Genomic DNA, 23,861 nt, shown 5'->3' on the forward strand with positions numbered 1-23,861 from the left:
GCAGATCAATCTTTAGTTTTCAATACATTAATTAAATCAATTAAATTGATGGATCAATTTGATCTTTAGAATAATAGATGAAGTTTGTCTTCCCCTTCTTTTTTCCTCTCTACCTACCCCCTGCTGACCAAGTAAACCAGCTCCTATCTCTCCACCCTCTTACTGCCAAAATACCATTTTTAAAATAGTAAAGTAGTTGAAAGGTCATTTTAACCCCTTAAGTTTATGTACTTTCAGTTTATATAAAATTATTAAATCATTAAAACAATTTTAGGGTTTGGTAACTTATAGTGTTATTTAATAAAATATTGATGTGACAGATATATAAGTTTATTTAATTATGATCAAAATAAGGTGTTAAAAAAAAGATAAGCTCTGAGAAGGTAAAAATAAGGGTGTAATGCTAAATAAATATAAATAAATGGCTTATGAGGAATGCTATGCTGCGCTCAAACTCGAGCTCGGACATCCGTGACCCACCGCCGCTGTCGCCGTCGTCGCGCTGTCCGACCACTGCCGAGTCCGACCGCGATCGATGTGTCACTTCGAATTGTTCAGTGTCGAATTCGACTGGATAGTGGTTGGAATGAAATTAAATAGGTCGGCATAGTGGAGGAGCGTCATTTCCGATCAAATGATCAGTTTTAAAGTTCAACGAGTTTACCGAGGAAGGACTGGCGTGCGATGTCGAAAATAACTCATTTAAAAATCCAGCAAAGCGAGAATTTGATCGCAGCCGAGACATCGACCGACAGTGGTCGGACGACGAGGGCGATGACAATATATAATATTTATAATTCATCGTAGCATATATATATATATATACACACACGTTCACGAGCCTCTTAACGAATATATGAAGTTTTAAACGTCTATGTTCATCACGAACCAAAAGGTTAAATTCAAACTCAGCTCGATACAATTGATTAACACGGACGGAGGAGGAGGAATTAAATGGCCTATACTGTAAATTTCTTATCTGTGATCAAGATCGATTGTATGTATGAGAAGGTTACTTAGTTTGCTTTGGCGACTAGGAAACAGCGGTAAACAACACGTTTCGTCAACCAAAGATCCATCTTTATTCCTCCGCAACCCTCCCAATTCCTCCGCCGTCAACATCGCCCACGCAGCAGCCTCCCCCGCATTCTATTCCTGCGTGCCCACGCAGCTCCGAGTGATTCCAACCTTATCGCTTTCTAAAACCGCTCGCTTTCACTTCGTATACCTGAATTATCATGCAAAGATCGGTTTTTGAGCCTTGTTTCGGTATTGGAGTAGGAAAAGCTGCGACCTTTAGGTAAATTGCCTGCCTTCTGAAGTGGAGTTCGATCACTCGTTGTAGGGAGAGATAAGGGAAAGAGAGGCGCAGATGAGGAAAGGGGGAGGACTTGAAGTCGTCGTCTCCTCGTTTTTGTGGATTTGGTTGACGTGTCTGTGGTGGGAGCTTTGTGATTCCCTCAACGATGAAGGCATTTGATTTTAGTTGATCTAAATCGATATATGTTTGATTTGAGTTGGTTAACTGATTGGAATATATGATGATTTTTTGTCCTTGGCGTTGAAAATGTAGGGAGGGCTCTTCTAGCATTCAAAGGGAGAGTAGAGGTTGATCCTTATGGTGCTTTGGCGAATTGGGACGAGGATAAAGTTGATTCTTGCTCCTGGTCTGGGGTTCGGTGCTCCGCTGATGGAAGAGTCTTGGCTCTGTGAGTGATTTGAGTTCAATTTCAACTTTGATTTAGTTGTTTTTGGTTTGATTTACTTGAGATAAGTGAGTGGTTGATTCATTGACTTTTTTTATTTTGATTTATTGTTCTTCCTGTCAATAAAATATTCGTTCCATTAGTTAAATACCAACAGAATAATTGTAATGGAAGGATATTGTGTTGGATTTCAATGTTTTAGTAGCTTGAACAAAGACTCATCACAAGGTTCATATCTGCTCCTCCATATCCATTCTACAAAAAGATAGATACCTGCTCTGTATTTGCTATATTAGATATGATTATTTCTCCCTATTGTTAGGATTGTACCCACTCTTTTGTTTTCGGAAATATTTAGTGTTTGGTTGCATCCGATGTACAGTTTGCTGTGATCTTCACCAAACCTCCTCCTAAACCCAATTATGTAAGGTATATTTTGGTAACAATAACATTGAGATGAAGTGGTGATTTGAACAATTAAATACCCAATCATGTTCCACTTGTTGATCCTTTGTTAGATTTTCCTTACAGCAGTCATTATTTAGTACCTCCTTGAATTCATGACGGAAGAATCCCACAACAATATTTTCAACAGGCAAATCTGTCATAAATGCTTCCTTGGCTGTCAACTGATTTTAGTAATTATGCCTAAATCCTGAAGGTGCTACGCTAATTAGTGCATTCTTCAAATGCGGGGTCCGGGGAAAGGATCCATTGTACGCAGCCTTACCTTGCCTTTTGCTGTTGATGAACTTTTGTTCAGCTAGTGAATTCAATGTATCCAACTGGATCAGGAGGATATAAATCACTTGAGGCGGTTAACTCTTAAGGGACATATGGAATTTCAAATTGCTTGCCATAATTTTACCACATGCTTTTTTCACATATATTTGTCACTTCTGCTGATGCTACTGTTGAATCAAGGCATCTGCATTTGTTTTATGATATGGCACTTATGCAACTAGAATATGCTTCAGTCTTCAATGAATAAGTGAACTTTTTAGGTTGATTTGTTTTAATCATTTTAATGCAACTAGAATCTACTGCAGTCTTCAATGAATAAGTGAACTTTTTAGGTTGATTTATTTTAATCAATTTTCTTAAATAGTGCTTATTAGTCCAGTTTTAATTGAATGCCATCTATAAAAATTTTTGTCTTTTTTTTCTAGGTACTTGAAGGATCATTCTCTTAAGGGTACACTATCACCAGATATCAGCAAACTCAAACACTTGAATGCCTTGTAAGCATTGTTAACTTATTCTTCCTTACAAATTGTTTAACTGATATGATTTTTTCTTGATAACTCTGCTATCCCCTGTTAACTTTTTCTTTCCTATAATAAATTATGTAGCTCATTCAAGAGTGTGATCAGAACGTTTGATTGTAGAAATTGTCTATTCATAATAATCATTCCAGTTTACCTTGCAATATCTTTATTGCCATGAAATGTTAAAATCATCCTATATTTTGTGCAAACTCAACTATGCAAGATGGTTTCCAATCATTAATATCGTCTCCTTGGTTCAGTTTCATGCATTTAAAAATGTAAAAAGGATGGGTGGCATGTACATGAATAACAATATAAATAACATGGGAGATAATGAATTATCTTGGTGTAAGCCTCTTCTACACTTGAACCAGGAGCCTAGAGTGCCATTTACCAATACCAGTGAACTATTAGTCGTGACAATGTTCATCTCGGTGTAAGCATCTTCTACACTTGAACCAGGAGCCCTAGAATGCCACTTACCCAGTGAAATCCTACTTGTGACAATGTTCATCTTGGTGTAAGCCTCATGGACACTTGAACCTGCCGATACCAGTGAAATCTTAGTTGTGATAATGTTCTTCAACACACGATCAATTTTGGCAAGAAACAATGTAGTGAAATAACATGAAATATATTTGCCCAGTCAACGTAATCAAAAGCCTTTTGAAATCAATATAGTTATAATCCTCTGAGGGGCTAGTGTTGTAATTTATTATGTCAAAGTTCTATGACAATTCAACAATGAGGAACCTTTTTATGGATAGAGTAATCCATGGTGCAAAGATCAAGTGCATCACAGATGGTTACTTTTCACAATATGACAAGCATGACCAGCGAGTGATAAGGGCCGGAGAAAAGGGAACTCGAGGCTTGTTTATTTGGAGAGAAATGGGACTAGAGGAAACACAGAGCATTAAGTTGTTGATTATTTCCTTATTCAACTAACTTTTATATCCTCCTTATCTTCTCACTTTCCATTTCTCTTCAAGTAAACAGCCCTTTGGTGCAGCTCTTATAGAAAGGAGCTAGTGTTCAGAAAATCATTGTGTGTTTTTGCTGTGTAGAATTTTACATAACAATTCCTTCTATGGAGTTGTTCCTGTTGGCATTGGGCAATTGCAAAAGCTGGAGGTACTGGATTTAGGACACAATAAATTTAGTGGACTACTTCCTCCTGATCTTGGAGATATTGTATCTCTCAAAATACTGTAAGTAAACGATATGGCATATGGCTTCACCACTGATTTTTATTTTCTGTTTTTTTTAAAATAAAATAACTATAGCTCACTCTTGAACATGCTTAAATGCAGCATCCTAGGAGGCAACGAATTTGCTAGTAACTTATCGCCTGTAATGCATAAGCTCAAGATTCTCCCAGTTCAGGATGACAAAGAAACTTTGCCATTGAATAGGTAATTTCTTGTATCATTAAAGGTTTTTATCCTGCTAAATTTTTGTTCTTTTTTTCCTTTGCACTTGAGCTTATTGATTTATTTATTTATTGTACATCTTATCTTTTGGAGAATTAAAAGGTCATGCTCTAAACCTTTTGTCAGGAATTATATAATTGGTTTGTGCTATCAACTAAGTTCTCTGTCTATCATACAATAGATCAATACTTTCTTCATAAGAGTAAACAATAATTTAATTGATTTCATAGAATCTTGTATTACTTGACCAATTCCAATATTCAGATATTATAAGTGGCACCTTACCCCCTTCAGTCTGTCAGTCACCTATGTATAGAAGGATGAAAGAATTTTATAAGGATTATTCATACTTTGTTGATAGTCGTCTACAAAGGAGCATGCATTAACACTGCTGCCATGATGCTTACATTCATTAATTACATTGTCAGAACAGATTCAGTCTAGATTCAATTAGTGGCACGACGGTTGGAAATCCCAGCTATTAGTATTGATAACAAAAATGTTCAATATCGAGACAACCAACATCTATAACGAGAATGACTCAGGGTAATAAGGTAATCTGTATGAATTTGATTACCATGTAATGATGTGTTGAAGGAGATTCTGATATAACTTTCTTACAGGAAAGGCCTGTCAGCTTGGCCTTTTTTAGTTTAATGTTTTAGCAATAAAAAGAAAATATTTACAACAATAGTAAGTTTGGTCGCATAATCTATTATCAGTTATCAAATTGCAAGTTCCCATGATCTGGAACAGGGAAATAACAAAGAGGAAAGAAACCTTTGAAGTAGATAACTTTCAATTGCATTACTAGACCATAACAATTTTATTGATCTATTGTAGAGAAGTGAATCCAAGAAACCGGAGGCTTTTGGCAAGAGAACTAGCTCAATCACCAAATCGTCCACCGCTTCCACCATCCCACCAGTCCCATTCAAAAACTCATGTGGTTATCCTTTTGTCGACTGTAGGATCAGTTTGTTTTCTGATTGTCATGTTTCTGATGTATTGGTACTATAACCGTGCCAAAAAGGTTGTCGTGACGCCATTAACTGGTCTATTGACAAAAGGCTCAAAACCTCCTGTGAGAGGTATGCTTATATAAAATGCTGGTGGATTTTTGGTTACTTGTTTGCTGCATTCACAAATCTGTGCTTTCTCGGCAGGACTCCTTGCATTTAAACGATCAGAACTTGAAGCGGCTTGTGAGGATTTTAGCAATATTGTTGGATCCTTTTCAAATTTTACACTATACAAGGGGACACTTTCAAGTGGAGTTGAAGTAGCAGTTACATCCACTCTTATCGCATCCACAAAAGATTGGTTAGCACGAGACGAAACTCAATTCAGGAAGAAGGTCCAGATTAGTTATATTGTTTTCCTTCTCATATATTGGTGTTCATTCTTCTTGCTCTGACCTTCCTATGTTTTGCCTGCAGGTATCGGCGTTGTCCAACTTCAATCACGACAACTTCATGAACCTTCTTGGCCATTGCAATGAAAATGAGCCATTTACCAGGATGCTGGTATTTGAGTATGCGCCAAATGGGACACTTTTTGAGCATTTGCACAGTGAGTACCTAAGAAATTATGCAAGCTGCAAATTTTGGCTGCCTAGTAGATGTTTTGCTTCGCTGCGATTTATCTATGCCATTCATAAAACATCTTATTCCTATAGTCCTCTATTGCATGGTTTTAAAAACTGTTTTGTGCCGATTGACATTGGTGAAACTTATCATTTGTCCGCCAATTGGCTCATGAAACAAGTTTGAATCCCTCAATACAAAAAGGGGCCATACTTCGCACATGAAACCAGTTCAAATCCCTCATACAAAGAGAAGGGCAGACTTCCATGAGTGGTGCAACAGATCTTCTGTGAACAATCACAGTAGAGCTTCCGCGAGCGGCTGAGTGACCTTGGGGACCAAGCTTCTACGAGTGTGATGGGGCTTTAACATGTGATTTCTGAAACAAGGTAAGCCACAATAAGGAACCTTCTGCAAGTCCAATTCTCGGTGTTTCGAGCATTGTGTGTCAACCCGCTCAACACAACTCTGACACTGCATCACTCTAGCCTGGTACCAAAGCCCTGGTTTGTAATAAGTCTTCAGACCATGCTCATATGCTAGAACACTTTTGAAAAACTAGTTTTTCAATCAGTTCATTTGGAAGAACAATGAAGCAAATCACCCGATACTGAAAAGCCAAAGCAGGATATTTTGGTTTTGTTTTCTTCTAGGAACAAAGGTTTTCAGTGAAAATTTCCACAAGCAAGCAAAACTTTCCAGATGCCATACCTCAAAACAAACTTTTGTTCTTTGTCATATAGTTTCAACTAAGATTTGTTAAGGTTTAACTTCTGATTCATATAAATATTGCTTAGCGACTGATTCATATGATTCTTTGGTCTTGCAGTTAAGGAAGTAGAGCAATTGAACTGGGGTGCGCGATTACGCATAGCTGCCGGAGTCGCCTACTGTCTCGAGCAAATGATGCAGCTCAACTCTCCAATCCTCCGGAACTTGAACTCCTCTTCCATCTACCTCACTGAAGATTATGCAGCCAAGGTTTCTGATCTTGAGTTCTGGAATAAGCAACCAGAAGCAGACTTGGCATCTGAAGTCCCGAACGGAAGCAGCATCGTTTACAAGTTCGGGATAGTTCTCCTGGAGATCATTTCGGGAAGGCTTCCATACTCGGAAGATGATGGCTTGCTTGTGCTCTGGGCATCGAGCTATTTGAATGGGAGTCGACCGATCAAAGATATGGTCGATGAGACCCTCAACTCGGTGCCGGAGGAAGATATCATCGGACTGACAGAGATCATTAGGTCCTGCATCAATGATGATCCAGAAAAGCGAGCTACTATGATGGAAGTCGCTTCCCAAATGAGGCTGATCACAGGGATTCCACCAGAGGCCGCTTGCCCAAAGCTATCACCATTGTGGTGGGCAGAGCTACAAATTGTTTCTTCGGAAGTTCAGTTAGCGATATAGCAATCCTTCTTTTCATCCCCGGAAGAAAATGAAGCTAGTTGCTTGTTGATGTCGCATTGTTGTATATAGATGTGCTGAAGAACTCAATCGCTGAAAGGTAGTTATAAGAAAATCTCTGAGTAAACTCCTGCTATTTCCCTTGATTTATCAAAGTGCGAAATCTTCAAAATGAACTCAAAAAGAGATATCAATATTGTCGTGGGTCGGTATGACTGGAGTCAAGAAAATTAAGATCCGGTCCAAGTAGATGACACGCTAGATAGAAGATTGATTTGACCTTGCGCTTTGACTCGACAATCCCAACTCAGCATCCAGATTAGGTCGGGATCTAATACTCGACTCGGCTTTCAACTTAGGTCTGGATCCAACACCCATCCTCTTTTAGAACTCAATCCCGGTTTGACACTCGACTCTGAGCTTTGACTTTAGACTACTTCAAGTCTACTCTACCGAGTCTCCTCTTGACAATATTCCGTCTCGGCCTTAGTCGGCCTCGGCTCGGGCTCCCTCTGTCGACTAGGCTTCACTCTCTCGGTGCCCTATTGAATGCTCAACCAATTCTCTGTTCAGTTCTCCATTTAACTGAGCAGATCGCCGCCAGAAGAACACAAGCCATCGTAATCATGTGATATCTTGGGTAACTTATTACTTCATTAATGCAGCATGATGACACAGTCTGATATTGTATCTATCTGGGTAATAAGACTTCTCGCTATTACGACGGTGATGGAATATTTTTCTTATTTTGATGAGACATTTCCTCTGACAAAATCTCTACTCAGGAATATTCTCTTTAATTGAGGTTTAATGAAGATAAGATAGTTTTTCATTATTCTCTTACATATAGCTATATCACTTCCCTCCATCTCGCGAAGACAGGTATGCATGCACACATACGCCCACTGATAAACTTACTCTCATCTCCCTCTCCTCTTCGGTGAAAGAACTGACTTGAGCGTCGGAGCGGTTGAGCTAGGGCAAAGGCGTAGTTAGGGCTGGGCTGTACTGGGCTCCAGTCCAGTGCAGCTCAGCAATTGAAACCAATACATTAGTTTATAGTGCAACTGTAATTAGAGCCAATACATTATTTTACAATGCAACCCAGTCAATCTAGCCCAGTGCAATCTAGACTCCAATGTACCCCAACAATTGAAGCCCAGGGCAGTTAAAATCCTGACTACGCCATTGAGGGCACCTTTGACCTTTGTTCTCACTCTCTTCTCTCTTGCTATGTAGGCCTGAGTCGCACTCCCGCACCCTCCAGCATCTTCCTTCTCTGTTCGTGGGTACTGCATTGACCGTCCGCTTCCAAGTCAAGCGACCAACGATTCATCCATAAGAGGATCTCAACCGGAACAAATATCATTTATTTTTATGTTCTTGGGATTATGGAATGATAGTTCAAGATATATTACACTTGCGTAGTTTGTCTCACGACTCATGCGTTTTCAAGATATCATTCCGTTTGGTAAATCTTAATTAATTAGCACTAAGCTAATCTTAACCACATTTCAAAAGGTACTTATACGGATACTAAGCCACACCATCGAATCTTCTCCCTCCCTCTCCCCTCTCTCTCTCTCTCTCTCTCTCTCTCTCATGGCGACGACCACCGCCGACCCGAAGGCGGCGGGAACCCTAAGCCCTCTGACAGCCCACCCCGACGATGTCGAATCGGAGGTCGATGATGCCGCCTAAGCCCGAGACGGCGGAGAGGAGGAGGATGCGGACGCCGCCTCGACGCCTTCCGATCCGCCTCCACCACGCAGGAATTCCTCCAGGAGGCGACCCTCGCCGACTTGCGCCTCCGCCGGCTGGACATCTTCGATCCCGTCTCCATCACGCTTGATTCCGGCCCCTCAGAGCTTCCTGGCATCGTCGAGCTCAAGAATCCACTCACTGGTGATCTTGGGGTGTACACAAAGCCGGAGATCAGATCGTCTTTTTTCTAAATGATGTCTAGTTTCTAGGAACAGATTGCGAGCAAATGGACACTACGAATGCAATTGATATCGGATTGGATAAATGCAACGGTAGAATCCCAATTATCCAGGGTGCTGATGATCGACCGTGCCGGCGGCTCCTCCATTAGTCGATCTGAAATCTCAGCGAAGAAGAAGAAGACGATGAACGCCACATTGCTGCAGTTTGTACGAAGTTTCAGTTTCATCCGTATTTTTTTATAATTTCACAGTTTCACCCCTGACTTTACGCTCCGCAAATAAAAGTTGAATGGACCCAAAGCGAACCCGGTCTGGTAGGTAAACCGGATTTCCAAATCGTTAAATTAGATTTTCCCGCTCGAGTCCGCCTTCCAATCAAACGAGGAAGACGGCCGCAGCGGGATCGAGATCGAGATCGCATCTCGGAGCCGGAGACGAGATGGGCTCACTCTCGGATCCCCCCGATCCGTCCTTTACCGCGGCGGAGGAAGACGTCGAGTCGTCAGTGCCGCCGCCCGTGGCGAGCCCTGGCTCAGCATCAGGTGAGTTCCTTTGGTCACACTTCGTTGATTAGGGTTTCTTATCCAGATAAATTCGTAATTTTTTCCTGCTATTGTGATCCTAGATGTTAAATTCGAAGCTTTACGGTGTTCCTTTCTTCTATATTTGGCGTTGTTCAATCTGTGATTTAAACGGTTTTTCTATGTGAAGTGAAAAGCTGATCACTGAGGTTGCTTATCTAGTCAGAAAAAAAATCCTTTCTTTCTCTTATTTGCTTACATCTGTAGATGTCCTGCGTATAATCTGTCATTAGAATCTAAAAGTTTTTATTGCTAAGTTTTTTCCTCCTGAATTCTGACTAATACTCTCTTGGAGTTTATAGTTATTTTGAGTAATCCTGTTTTAGGCATTTCTTTTATGCTTGCTAGGCTTGTGTTTCTCAGCTACTCTTTGGGGCACTTGGGAATAGTCAGCTGCTTATAATTTCATATCAGTGCTCTAAACTTACTCTAGTTGCTAATTCTTCCTATTAAGATAGAATGGGTATGCAATGAAATTTGAATTCCACTTACCACACTTCATCTTATCAGATGTAGGATTAGTGGATTATAAGGTTGATATAAACCGCTATTGTCAATCACCCAAACATTTGGATAAGGAGAATTTATCCTCTATTGAAGAAGACGGTTTGGACATGTCAACTTTTTCTAAATTGGGAACAACAAAGAAGAGGAGCAAAAAGGATAATGGTGTTAACTTGAGGCAAAGCTTAGCTTGGAACCCAGCATTTTTCACTGAAGAAGGTTTTTTTTAAAAATCAAAATCCTCTGACAAGCTACTTATTGAGATCCCTGAATAATTCATTTTATTAATAGGTGTGCTCAATCCATTGGAGCTGTGTGTCCTTGGTGGATCTTCCTTGAGGTCAAAGGAGAAGGTTCTTTCTGTGTACAATGGACAGATGTCACCACTACCAGGAGGACTCCATGATAGAACTCCTGTCAGCGCTGTTGACCACCAGAAGTTCTATGGCAAAATGGATGCACTTTCTGCAAGCAAAAACAACATACAGTTTAAAGAAGAGAATCTACATAGCAAGTTAAATGCTTCAATTTGGGAAGAACAGCAAGAGGTAAAGGTTATTGTTTTTCAAGATATAAATTGCATTTCGTTCCTAATACTGTGAGGGTTCAACTCCCTCTAAGCCATTAATTTCCTAAGTGAAGTGTGTGCCCTCATGTATTTTTGCATGTCTAGGGTGAAGGAACCAAATCCTCAAGCATGATCATTGGAAGAGTCGCATCTAGATTAGCAACTCCATCTTCATATCCTTTTTCCACTTTCTGCCTTGATGCAAAGATAAGATTGCTCTTTTATTATCTGGGATTCATGTTTTCGTTCGTGCAACAGAGAATTCTACTACAATTATCTCCAAAAGTCATATTTTCATAAAATTGAATAAGCAATCACTTGATTGTAGACTTAACTTTGTTTTACGCAAAAGAGAATTGCAAACACAAATGCTGCAAATCCTACATCGAAAATTCCAAAGCTCATACCTGCAAAGTCACATACTGCTTCTATTCCAATGACCTCTAGGGATGCCATCCCTTCTGTGAGGAACTTTAATTCCAATACAAGTGTCAATGCAGGTACACTTTTTTTTTTGTCAAGAAGGTATTGTGAAGTTTGCCATGTAGGATAATGTAACTCATTGACCATGCTTATCCTTCTATGCTAAATTTGCAGTTAACATGGAGGGACGTACCCTTCAAATGAGGTGTTTTCAATCAAACACCAGAAAACAATCTGCCTGTTCTCTATCAATGAAACCTTCTGCAATTGATTGTTCTAGGCCATTGGTGAGGAGAAAGATATTTCACCAAGTTACAGCATTATCTTAGCAATAGTATCATCACCATTCAAGTTATCTTTGTTATCCATTGATCAAAGTGTAGATTCTTTGAGACAAGATTTTTACTTTTCAGGTTCCACGAATAAATAAAGGTGCAACTGAAAGTTCATCAATTTCTAAAGTGGTGAAGGGAACAACCATTTCTTCTATATCGGCTAATGGATCTTCTTCACTTCCTAAAAAAGTTTATGGAGATGCTGTTTTACATGCAAAACCATCTGGGTTGCGGATGCCTTCTCCATCACTAGGATTTTTTCAGAAGGTATAACATATAATTAATAGTGAAGTTGCTACGAAATTTGGAATCATTGCAGATTGGATGTATGAGAGCTTGAAATGTTCGAGGTCACTCTAATTTTAATTAAGGTGCCATTTGATAATTGGATCACAGGATTAGTCAGGCTTGTTTGAATGGAAATACATTATCGACAAAGATAACTCCCATCTCCTGTTGTGTTTTCTGAGTGTGTATGTTGATACTTGTCTAGTGTTAGTTTCAAGTACATCAAAAGGGAGTGTGCGTATTTTTATACTTCGTCTAAGTTGGTTCCATGTCCATAGAAAAGGAGGCTACCTTGAGGTGATATTTTTTATACTTGATATTCTGACATCACTAGAAGTAACTCATCTCAGTTTGATCTTCTAATTACCCAGATCACTCTTTACCCATTAAAATTAAGAGCACTAAAACTGCCCTTTCTTCTATATACATGTTTAGCTATGTAGATGAAAATCGGCTGTCTAGGAAGCATTCCTAACTGATACCCTAGCCAGGTGGGCAGTATTATTTTTCCCAATCTCCTTTATTCTCTGAGTTGAATAATTAATATTATTAATTTTACAGGGAAAGGTTCCTCGATCTGGTAGCCAATCTCAAAGAACTGTTCATCTGTTCAGACCTACTATTCCACATGGAAAAACAATGAACGTTACATCAGTGGATGGATCGAGGATTTTGCCTGCATCTGCTAAGGAAAAATCAATTAATGGTTATGTTGCCCCAAGATCTTTCGCTGGGACTACAATAACAAGCAAAATGGAGAATTCTTTAGCAACTAGCTCTTTACCCACATCTAATGGAAATGCTGTGCATCCATCAAGGAGAGAGAACGTTTCAACAGCTAAGGTGGATATAGTTAAGGAAGTGCCTTATGCAAGCAACACAATTCTGCAGATTGATGGCAACCCTTTGGTTGATGGAACCAAAAGAGCCAAGGTATTTTTTTAAAGTTAATGTCCATGAGAATATGAATCATACATTCCAACTGACTGAAAAAAAATTGTGATTGATTTGAATCTTCTGAAAATGCTTCTCAGGCATGCTCTCTTGGGGTGCTAAATGAGACTCAAATAGATGAACGTCTTTCCACAGAAGATAACAAGGCCAAACAATCATCACCAGCATATGCACAATTTATTACAGATGCCATTTCAGGACAGGATGAACAGGCAGATGGGAATTTACACATAAATCAAGATCCAGAGCTTGTCCTCTCGGATAGAGTAGTTGATTTTTCTTCTTTGCCAGATGCTAGAGCATCTTTGAATTTGTCTAAATCTAGAGTTTCTAGTTCTGTCTTTCCTAGCAGTTCTGAAGCAGATGGTTCTTTAGCTCTAGAAACAGGCAATAAGCATGGAAGCAAATCTTATTTGAGATCCAGCACAGTGTCCAACTCTGATTGTGATATGATTAGCAATTCAGAAATACTTGATTCTCCATCTCAAAAGCCTGACATGTCTTCTGAAACAGCAAACTGTGCAACAAATTATTCATCTTTTCAATTGACTAGTACTTCGGAGGATTCTCTAACTTCATCACCTTCAGTGAGCTGTGAAGTTCAAGATCATAATGTTGAGTATGTTAATGAGGATCATATCAACTCAAAAGAAGTGGAATCCTTGCTGCAAAAGTAAGTATTGATATTAGCCAAGTTCTTTTCTGCTTGTTTCATTGTAAATTGATAAGCAGATGCACCATTGTTTGGGTAAATTCTGTGCAGTGGCAGTGAGAATGAACAGAAGGATAAAGGGAAGCAAGATATCCGCCATCTGAAGTTGAATGCAGTCCCATTTAGTGAGGAGTGGTTAGCTGCAATTGAGACATTTGGGGAGGTGATATCTTCTATTTTTATTTAACGTGTTCTCTAGTATCAACCTGAACAGCACTTAACATATACATACACGTCTAAAATAAACATGTTCATTTGTTTTCCTGGAATTTATAGATTCATGATACGTTCCTGAAATTATTTATTAATATAGATGCTTAATTTAACATCATAATAAAGCTGTATGAAGGATATAATTTGAGAGAGCTATTGCTATGTTATATCGTTTCTATTTCTGATTTACTCTATTATTTTATTTATTGAGCATGCTATATCTTAGTTGAAGACGAAGCATTTATGTACATTGTGTTCTTATTGAATAGTATTATTCCAGAAAGTTTTTCTCTCATGCATTACTGCAAGCACTAACTAATCAATATCAACAGGACATATTAGAGTTGAAGACAGGTCCCGTACAAAATTCTCCACCTGACAAGACTCTTTCTGAACCAGGCCCATGGTCACCGGTATGTCCCATTTTCTCCCATTTTCTAAGCATGGAAATGTCCGGTGAATATAGATAATCCACTTCAGATCATTTTATGGCATGCTTTTTTTTTTGTTATGTACATCTCATCCATGAAGATCAGTTTCTCAATTAGATTTGCTTCTACCCACAAGCCAAGATATTTGCATGAAGTAGGAAAATATCCATAGGTGAGATAGCAAAGGGTAGAGAGCACACTAGTTTAATTCAATTAATTTAAATATTATTAATAGGCAATCTTATATATTTTAGATAAGCCCGGCTTTAAGATAATGGTGATGAGGGCAATGTCCATAGGAAAGGTACTTAGTTAACCAATTACCGGCATTTTAATACTTGTAGTCCTATGTTACGCAAATATGGATTTTTGAAGATTATCCTGTGGACACTAACCAATCCCCAGCATAACTTGTGGGCGATCCAACTTTCTGGTGCAGCACAAAAAATAATGAGCTTGGATTGTGATTGCAGTAGAAAACTTCCAGCAGTGGAAATAAATACTTTTCCTCCATTTAATTGTTTATAATGAAGTTGAAAAAGGATCTTGGAAATCCTTCTTATAAATCAGTAAGGACTTCAGAAATCATTGTCAAGGTCTCAGGTCCAGAATCCTCTAACATAATTAGACATGTTCTTTGAGTTTCCATCGATAGGTGAATGGATTTGTTTCAAGGAAAAAAAGTAATCAAGAATCCTTACAAGTTACAACTTCACCTTCTGTTTTGGAAGTGGAAAATCTTCTATGCTTTTATTTTTCTTCTTTCAAGCAACTTATGTCTTTATATTAGATGTTTCATAATCTTCCTAATGACTATTCTACTATCCTTGTTTTCAACAGGTGAAACGCAAAACTCAAGAAGTAGGACCATTCGCCTGCACAAAATACTCAGCAAAGCTCTCACACTCAGAACCCACCTCATAGAAGCAGCTGCATCTTCACATAATTTACAGTAGGATGGATCCCTTTTCCGATGTTTGACACGTCGTAAAACTGTCATTCCCATTTCATTTTATTTGTAACGGAAGGCTTATTTCAAAACACAAATCTCTATAGCACCTCCAATAAAAATGGCAGTGCCATGGCTCTCTAGTTCTTGCCCTTTGCTCTGGTAATTTATTCAGTGATTGTGTTAGTGTTTATGTCGAATGCCTTTGTATTTGTTTGAATCCCTAACTTGCTATGAAAATGTGTTCCTATGCAAGTTCTCAGAGAAAGTATGTGCAACCGAAAGGAATTGAGAGAAACTGAAAGGTTAGTAATATTGGAGAAAGGTAGACACTCATTCTGTCAATTGTTTTAAAAAGATTGATATTTTTAATTCAAGTATTTAATTCTGACTAATTTTAGAGATTTGATCAATTTGATCCACCGAAATTTTTCATCGGCTATCGGATAAATTGGGAAGTATATATTTTGATGGATAGCGGACAGTCTAGTATGATAAATTTTTTAAAGAGTAATAATATGTTGCATGAAAAGTCAACATGACAGACACATAGGGCGGAGACCCATATGTATGCAGGTGGATCCCACTTTCATGCCTGTGTCTGTTATGCTGTGGCTTTTCATGTAGCATATCATTACTCTTTTTTAAACTTCTTAAGTGTAATGTATCTTAGATGAGATTTAAATTTTTGTTACTTAAAGAATATATACTACCTCTTATCATTGTACCATAGTCTTGGGGATTGAAATACCTTAACTCTTGTATCTTTCTTTTCTTCTTCCTTCATCTCATTTGCCATAATTGTTTTAACTATTATTGGTATTTTATGCTTTTGAAGTCATTAAGTAGGTACGAGTCATGCCAAGCATGATCCATTGTATATAGAACGGTTAAACGGATTAACCTATAATGAGGCGGGTCAATTCTTCATAAACTCATCATATGGTGAGGCAGGATGGGATGATCCATCAATTAGCGGGTTGAGAAATTTTCAACTCAATTTAGGACGGATTAGACAGATCAACCGATGGATCTGTTAAAAAATAAAAAATATTAAAAATATTTTAAAAAATAAATTTGGATTATAATTTAAATAAATCAAGTTGAAAATTTTAAATTTAAATTATGATTTACATAGATAAAACCCACTAGTAAATTGAGTTTTTTTATTTTTATTTTAATTTTTTTTTAAAAATAAATTTTTTCAATCCGTGGACCAATTCAAGATTGTCACGAACTGATTTACACGAGTCGCGAACTTAGACAGGTCGGCCCACTTTAAAATAAATTGATAAAATTTTAATTCAATCCATCTAAATTATTTGACAGAGCATATCATGAGCCCAATTCAAAATGACAGCTCTAATCATCTATTGAGCTGTGCTCAGGGTTCAACCTTTATTGGATCATGTCGAGCATAGCTCAAACCAGCCTGGTTTGGTTCGTGTTGCGTATTAGCCCTATCGGACAATGTTAAGAATATTCCAAACCGGGCCAGGCCGGGTCGGTTCGCTGCGGCCCACCCGTTTGCCATCTCTATTTTTCGGCTTTTCCTCCTCGCCTCCGTTTTCCCGTGGAGCAAGCTCGACTCGCAGATGCAGAGCACGGTCTCGAGGCTTCTCTCCCGCTTCGCCTTCGCCTCCTCATCGCCACCTTCGACCGCCGCTAGTTCACTCGTCCTCCGCCTCGCCCTCTCTCTTGCTAGAGCCGTCAGTGCCCGCTACCTCCTCATCTTCTTTACTTATTCTGTTTCTTGTGCAATAAAATTAGGGTTTTGGATGTTTGTGTTGAATCCTGCAACTTACCATGGAGCTGTTCTTAGTTTTGAATCTCGATGCTGGACATGAGCCTAGTAATTATGTTTATCTTGGATTTTCTATTCTCTTTCATCCATTTTCAATACGTATCTAATTTGCTAATTATTTTTGAGTGATTTTGTTTCAATGAGCTGGAATGCTTAAGCAACTTGTAAGTTGGAATTACAGTAATTAAAATTTTAATACTCCCAAATAATTCAACACATTTTTTAGAATTAGTAGAAATTTTTCACCGTAAATGTTGAAAATATTGACTTTTAATGGATTTAATATTCTTAAGTAATTTGAAATGTAGAATTCGTTTTGTGATATATATATTTGTGATGGTAAATGAGATAAGATGCTTTCAGTAATATCTGATAACTGAAACTTCTATCTTCAACTTTTTCCATTTTTTCTATTTTCTTGTAAAAATGAACACATGGGAAAGCTTATATGAATCATGACAGGGTGCTATTTTTTGTTATATTAACTGTACTCAAGACAATAGCACAATGAAAAGATAGCAGCTTTTAGGTTTTAAAATGACTTTTTGATAACAATATTTATGTCTTGTTATGATAATAGCACAAAAACAAATATAGTTGATTGATTCTTAGAGGCTCCAAAATGACTTTTAATTCACCACAGATAGTAGTTTCCTAATCCAACTTTTTTCTTCTTCTGAATTTCTATATTACATGATTAACAGTGATTGTAGATCCCTGGTTATAACTTATATAAGAAATGCCCATGAATCTTGTGGTCTTGTAATGTTCTCATGCTCTCAGATATACATGCAATTGAGTTTTTGAGAGTTGAAAAGTTTGTCATCCAACTAATATTTTTGTGTTTTTGTTGCTGTGGGTTGTTCAGTATACAGTTTCGGCACCTTTTACTGATGAGGTTAAAGAAGCAACAACATCTCCCAGGTAAATTCTACTATTTTGTCTTGGAAAAATTTCACAATGCTCAATGTCTGTGTTGCAATCTCGCGAGGAGAAATATGTGAGAGAAATTTGATGGTGCGAGACAATTTACATAGAGATGAACTTTATACCATATAATTCTCAACTGGGTAAGTCTAATAGATATACAGGAATATAAATATGCAATGTTAATGATAGATACTACTTAATCACTTTAAAACTGAGTTGAAGTGTGAAACATACTATCCTTGAAAGTTACTTTCACAATAACTGAATAGCCTAAAGTTGCCAGCCTTGATTAACTGACATCTTTATGTTCACATATTGGTTTTTTGGAGAACTTTGTCTTTTTGTATATTTGTTTTTGACATGGTATCATTTGCTTGTTTTCATCCATAGTGAAAGCCTTGATGTATCTTATGGTTTAAATGGGGCCCTCGCCGCGAGAGGTGTGATTGTGAAGGAAAAAGTCTTTCATAACTTGAAAAAGACTGAGCTTCTAAAGCATGGTGCAACTTCAATAGGTAATAATACAAACTTCCTTTGATGGTTTAGTCATTGTAACTTATTTTTTTTTGAACTTTTTGTAATTTGAGCTATGCATGATAATATGGCTTATTACATGTATTTTTTAGACAATTTATCAGGCATTCCACTATATGTGAGAGGAGACCCTGTTGGTGGAGCTCCCGGAATTTCTAAGGCTCAATTCAGTAAACTTTTGAAACAGGTACCTTTTGTATTTGGTCGTGTGTTTCTTCCCTGATTCTTGCTAATTCTTGGTATTTCTTCCCCATTTCTAGGTTACTTGTCACATTTCTTCAGTCTCAAAAATCTTTGTTCTAGATGGAGTGATTGGTTCGCCTTCTAATTGTGATGCAAAGGTCCGGATCATCAGTGATAATCCCTCTGCAATGTTGTCATTATCTAAAATTTTGTGGGAAACACCTAGCCGTGCAATTTCACATGACTCTTGCCCATTGACAGTTTACGTTGCTAGCTCCATGAGGTAACTCGAGGTGATGTGTGTATCTTATGATGTAATATGGTCTTCAATTTGTTTGGAAACTTGCAAATAGCAAGACTATTTTGTTGTTACTGACATTTTGCTGATTAGGACAAAGTACTCATTTAGTTACGAGCGTTTATATTTCTAATAAACAGGATCCTAATTCCATTCATGACAACCAATGTTTAGGATATTAGGACAAGGAAAAATGAGTTTATCCTAAACTATGCACATGGTCTGTCTGTGTGTTCACTATATCTTGTGCATCAACTGACTCATTTTCGATCGTTTTCGCTCTTCTTACAGTTCAAGTGCTAGGGACATTCTTGGGTTTGGTTCACAAGCATCTAATGGATTTGCTGCCGCTGATGTAGAGCGTTCATCAGTTATCCTTTGTGGTAGAGCATTTGCTAATACTAATACAACAAAAGATGCTCTAGTTGCTTTGGCTGCTCCTGTAATATATGCAAGAGGGGGTCTGCCTCTTTCTGCCAGGTTGTTATTGCTCGATAATTACAATTGCCATAGTTCATATGTAGAAGAAAGTTATTCTTATTCAATGTTTTTTTTTTCATTTTTAGACTTCTATTATCCGGTGATTCTGTGATTCTGGTGTTTGCTCCAGAGGATACCTTCCTGCGATGCTTGGAGCTCCATAAGCTTGCAATATCCAGTGATGCCGGTGTGATCCTTTCTTCTCATGGGGCAGCACCATTTTTCCACACCACACATTCCCCAGCATCTCATGTGATAAAGAAGCCAACTTCCTCGGTCATGGTCATGGCTGACAGGTGAAGTCAGCAAGTCATATTTTCGTTATGTTTAATGCGGTACCATTCCATGTGCACCCCATTATTGTCTCAGTCTCAGCGATGAGTATTTGAATTGCAGCACTGGTGCTGTCCCGGCAGTATCAAGCTTGTCTTCAGGTCAAGCTGCGTATCACTTCTTGGCCGGGTATCAAGATGGGAAGTTTGTGCCTGCGTTCCTCAAGCCCCCCTCGCCTATCGAACCACTTGAGCTTGCCAAGGCACTTTTCTTGCAGGTGTTTTTCAGTATGAAGTAACATTTGGGACTCCTGACGGTGAGCCTTCTAAACTATTTGTCTTCCTCTGCAGTTGGAAGAAAGCAAAATCCCTTCCTACTTGATCAATGCCAACGATGGTGGAAGGCATATCACTGGTAAGATGGACAGCTGCGGCATTCTGTTATCAACATGTTGATGAAATGTGAAATGTGCTAATGCTGTTTAAATTCTCTCATCGAACCTAGGCAAAAGACTACTGGAGCTGGTGAACTCAACTTTGTGCGACAAATTACCTGAAAGCAAACCGAATGCTGCAGATTCTAAGGGTGAGGGTTACCCATGCCTTTGTTTTTGTTTCGTCTGATTGATTGTAATGGTTGTTTCTGCAGTTCGAGATCTCAAAAGGAAATACAAAAGCTTTTTATCTGGAAAATTCATCGACTTACCTGAAGAATTCTACTTCTAGAAGTTACAGGTGCTAAAATTTATCTTCATTGCTGAATCTGCTCTACTAGATTCTCCTCAGAATAGTCATTAAGATGTCATTTGATCAATATGTTTAGCTGTTCATCTGTTCAAACAGTGTTGTGTACATGTAGAGCAATGTTTTCAGTTCTTGATCCATTCTCTTTATAATGGAGAAGAGAAAGGAAGTGATTTAGCTGAATCTGAAATCATTGAGGTTTATTTGATATTTAGCACCAAGAACTCCAGTTCAAGCTATTCATGACATTGATACTAACAAAATTGTTGATATGCAATTTTCAACAGATATACAAATCAGCTCATGTTGGGTCCTTCAATAAACAAGCCTCTCCTAATAGAACGGGGACTAAGGCTCTGAGACATCGTTCTTGACCTTTGCTGAGATCCATCATCATGCACACCATGAACCTTAGTCCTCTTGCTGCCACTGGATTCTTCCAGGTTCAGCGACCGCTTTCTGAAACGACCCGTGCTGAGAAGTAAGACAAGCCAAGATGCCTGACCTCCGAGATTTAGGCATGTCCCTTACTAATCTGTTAAATGCCTTGTTCGCCTGAGCATCACCCTTAGTAGGCTCCAGAACAGGCTGGTTTTCTTTCTTAGCAGTGGCCTTCAGTTCTCTCTGCAGGAGGCGAATCATCCTTCTCGTCTTCTGCAGGATCACAAGAATAGAAATTGTAAGTGAGCAAAAGGACTAAAGGAGTGTATAAAAGCACAAATCAATACGGTTGAGCAAACACACCCTTGATTTCATCTTCAAACAAAACATCCAGATCCTGGACAGACATGGAACATGCAGCAGATCGTAACGGAGGTCGATCATCATCACTGACAGAATTCTCGAACACCTTCATCTTGCTTTCAAGTATCTTATCTTGTGGTTTCACTGAGGGAATTTCTACTTGCCCTTCAGGAGATTCTCTTGAACTGCTGCAACTCTCTTCACTGTCTGTAGGAGACAAATGGTACCTTTCGAGATGATCAAGCACAGATATTGGAGAAGTCTCACTTGTGGTGTTAACAATATGTTTCCTTTCACTCTCCAGGAAGCTTGAGAACCAACATGATGTTCCTTGCTTAACATAAAAGAGTACGTAGGCTTCTTGTTCTAATACATACTCCTCGGAAACCCTAGTCACCTACAAACAACAGCAATGTCAGAACCACTATCATGCCTGTTGTAAAAGGTCGAAGTAGTAAAAGTCACCTTGCGGTCGTCAATCTGATACCATGTGCTTGGAGAGGAGCGAACGAAGCAATAGTAATGTCCAGAATATGGTGAACCAATATGCACAAGAACTGAAGAAAGATCATACTTAAACTGGACCTGCACTAGCCATTGAGGATGAGAACTTAATTTTCTTATACATAGCGCAACTGACAAGAAGCACGACTAACACAAACCTCATCTACAGGGCAACTTAAGAATGAGCTCAAGTCTAGCTCCGATGGAAATTTCACCGAATCATAGATCTTGTAGCATGTATTTCCATCATTCTTAAATCTCTTCAAGTGTAGTGCAAGAACTTCTGGTGCTGTGTTCAACTTAAGCTGCTTCTCCATTGTGACTTGAGACTTGCATCCATCACAAATCAGTTTGATTTCAGAATCATCAATTTTCTCTAACCTAGTGAAGGATATCAGCGCGTCAACAACGCTATTAGCATTATCGATCTCCAAGCTAAGATCAAGAAGCGGTTCAAAGGTGTTGGAAAGATGGCCACAACCACAACAACGCAGCTGAAACCGCAACGACAAATCATATAAATGTAAGGAAAATGCAAATCAAACAAATAGATATTAGCAAAGGTTATAGAATTACCTGACTTCTCAGACATCCTCCAAATGCTTGTGTAACGAAGCTATCTTTATCTAGAGAAGACTTCCAATCCTCAGATTTGTTACCAAGACAGCAAGAATGGATACTATCCAACAATGATTGGAGGAACTCATGAGCATCTTCTTGTTGACCTAATTGGAAATGAGGTGATATCTCTAGAAATTAAAAGGTTAAGTACTCCATGTTTCACTAGGTTGTTCTCTGCATCAAAAAATCTATTCATTTTATTTACTTGTACTAGCATATAAGATGAAGATCCTAGCAATTTCAATCAAAATTGATAAAGACAAATACTACTAAACCCTAAATGTTCATCAAAAAACACCAAGTTAAGCTAGTAATAGTTTAGACAGAATATCACCTAGATTTAACATCAACTTGCTAGATTTTATTGCCTACAATAATTCCATCATGACATAAGAAGTTATATCAAGCTAGTTTACTTCAAAACAATGGCAACTTTGAGCTATTACTACATCTGAAGCTGTTTAACCAATATTATTTGTTTGCCATCAATAACAACAAATCTAGAGAGATGCATGAAAATATAAACTGTAGCAAATATCACCTAGATGATGGTAGTTAGATCATATATACTGACTAAATGAATAGATAACTTCAACACAGATCCCACACCAGATATTAGACACTAAAAAAAAAACAAGATAGTTGAATTTTGAGAACATGTTGATTGCATATGACTAACTAAAGAATAAAAGGTAAATCTAGCTAGAAGATTCTTGTAGAGATGCTTGAAAATATAGAACTTGGTGTGAAGATAAATTCAAACAAGTTTGAGGATACGGCTCAAATTTTCTGCGAAATTTACAGGTGAGGTAACATATCCTGACAGCAGCAAACAACTGCTGAGGTGTTGTTTGAAAGCACAAAATGAGCAGAAATCTCCATCCGCAGCTGCATGTTCACCAACAGCAATGCCCTAGTATTAGAGATGAGTTAAATTGAAAAAGCAATCAGCGAGGCAAAAGGCCATCCGCAGGCTCGTACCACGGAAGCAAGGAGAGTGATCCGTCTTGAGAATCTTCTGCACAAACGGCACCGTATGCGTGAGGCACTGCAGAACCGCATTAAGGAAGCAGGTATTCCCCAAGTTCTTGAGGCCAGCACCCTGATCCGATCAATATCACGCCAAGATGGAAACTTGATCAACAAGAAGCAGCTAATCAACTCGATACGACAACTGCAAGGACGAAACCTCACCACGAAACGGGGCCGTTCGCTCATCCGAGAAGGGGAAGCGCACGAACTTGGTCCGGCCACCGGATCGAGAGCCTTGGTAAGAGGTAGGAGGCAACAATTGAGCGATCGATTGGGTTAAACCTAAGGAGAAAAACAGCGAGAAAACTCGAGCTAACTCACCGCGGCTTGAGGATCGACGGGAAGGAGAGGATCGGCGGCCATGCCAAGTGAGGGTTTTGAGGAGGAAGCGAGGCGGATCGAGATGGAGGG

General features: G+C 38.6%; 4 protein-coding genes across 6 annotated transcripts; 3 read left to right on the top strand and 1 right to left on the bottom strand.

Moving 5' to 3' along the window:
• The first annotated feature begins 1,080 nt into the window (after window positions 1-1,080).
• Window positions 1,081-7,506, top strand: LOC141823380 (protein MALE DISCOVERER 2-like). Its single transcript, XM_074710656.1, has 9 exons — window positions 1,081-1,472; window positions 1,574-1,709; window positions 2,876-2,947; window positions 4,042-4,185; window positions 4,288-4,389; window positions 5,251-5,498; window positions 5,574-5,764; window positions 5,847-5,979; window positions 6,823-7,506. The coding sequence occupies exons 1-9, from the start codon at window positions 1,373-1,375 to the stop codon at window positions 7,401-7,403; spliced, it is 1,707 nt and encodes a 568-aa protein (XP_074566757.1). The 5' UTR covers window positions 1,081-1,372; the 3' UTR covers window positions 7,404-7,506.
• A 2,214-nt stretch (window positions 7,507-9,720) lies between these two features.
• LOC141825381 (uncharacterized) lies at window positions 9,721-15,461 on the top strand. The gene is made up of 12 exons (XM_074712765.1): window positions 9,721-9,888; window positions 10,438-10,650; window positions 10,723-10,979; window positions 11,105-11,172; window positions 11,345-11,499; window positions 11,597-11,709; window positions 11,836-12,024; window positions 12,607-12,978; window positions 13,080-13,672; window positions 13,763-13,874; window positions 14,257-14,337; window positions 15,196-15,461. Exons 1-12 carry the CDS (start codon window positions 9,786-9,788, stop codon window positions 15,277-15,279), a joined length of 2,340 nt encoding a protein of 779 aa, XP_074568866.1. The 5' UTR covers window positions 9,721-9,785; the 3' UTR covers window positions 15,280-15,461.
• A 1,438-nt stretch (window positions 15,462-16,899) lies between these two features.
• LOC141823381 (uncharacterized) lies at window positions 16,900-22,657 on the top strand. Of its 3 annotated transcripts, none has more exons than XM_074710657.1 (12): window positions 16,900-17,013; window positions 17,977-18,032; window positions 18,429-18,553; window positions 18,665-18,759; window positions 18,833-19,038; window positions 19,345-19,533; window positions 19,620-19,829; window positions 19,930-20,083; window positions 20,157-20,220; window positions 20,311-20,391; window positions 20,455-20,540; window positions 20,837-22,657. In XM_074710657.1, exons 1-11 carry the CDS (start codon window positions 16,900-16,902, stop codon window positions 20,529-20,531), a joined length of 1,371 nt encoding a protein of 456 aa, XP_074566758.1. In that variant the 3' UTR covers window positions 20,532-20,540; window positions 20,837-22,657. The 3 variants fall into 3 exon arrangements, with proteins under 3 accessions (XP_074566758.1, XP_074566760.1, XP_074566759.1); XM_074710659.1 differs by having other exon boundaries at window positions 19,930-20,068; XM_074710658.1 differs by lacking the exon at window positions 20,837-22,657 and having other exon boundaries at window positions 20,455-20,685.
• Window positions 20,846-23,813, bottom strand: LOC141822924 (ubiquitin carboxyl-terminal hydrolase 21-like). Its single transcript, XM_074710224.1, is given in 10 exon segments — window positions 20,846-21,013; window positions 21,015-21,170; window positions 21,172-21,203; window positions 21,294-21,690; window positions 21,759-21,878; window positions 21,956-22,291; window positions 22,374-22,546; window positions 23,196-23,306; window positions 23,400-23,520; window positions 23,772-23,813. Coding segments are annotated over 10 exon segments (1,656 nt in total).
• Window positions 23,814-23,861: the final 48 nt, after the last annotated feature.

This window comes from Curcuma longa, chromosome 3 (genome assembly GCF_044706935.1).
Source record: "Curcuma longa cultivar G26 ecotype Majalengka, Jawa Barat chromosome 3, ITB_CL_G26_1.1, whole genome shotgun sequence".
In the NCBI taxonomy this organism is placed as follows: Eukaryota; Viridiplantae; Streptophyta; class Magnoliopsida; order Zingiberales; family Zingiberaceae; genus Curcuma; species Curcuma longa.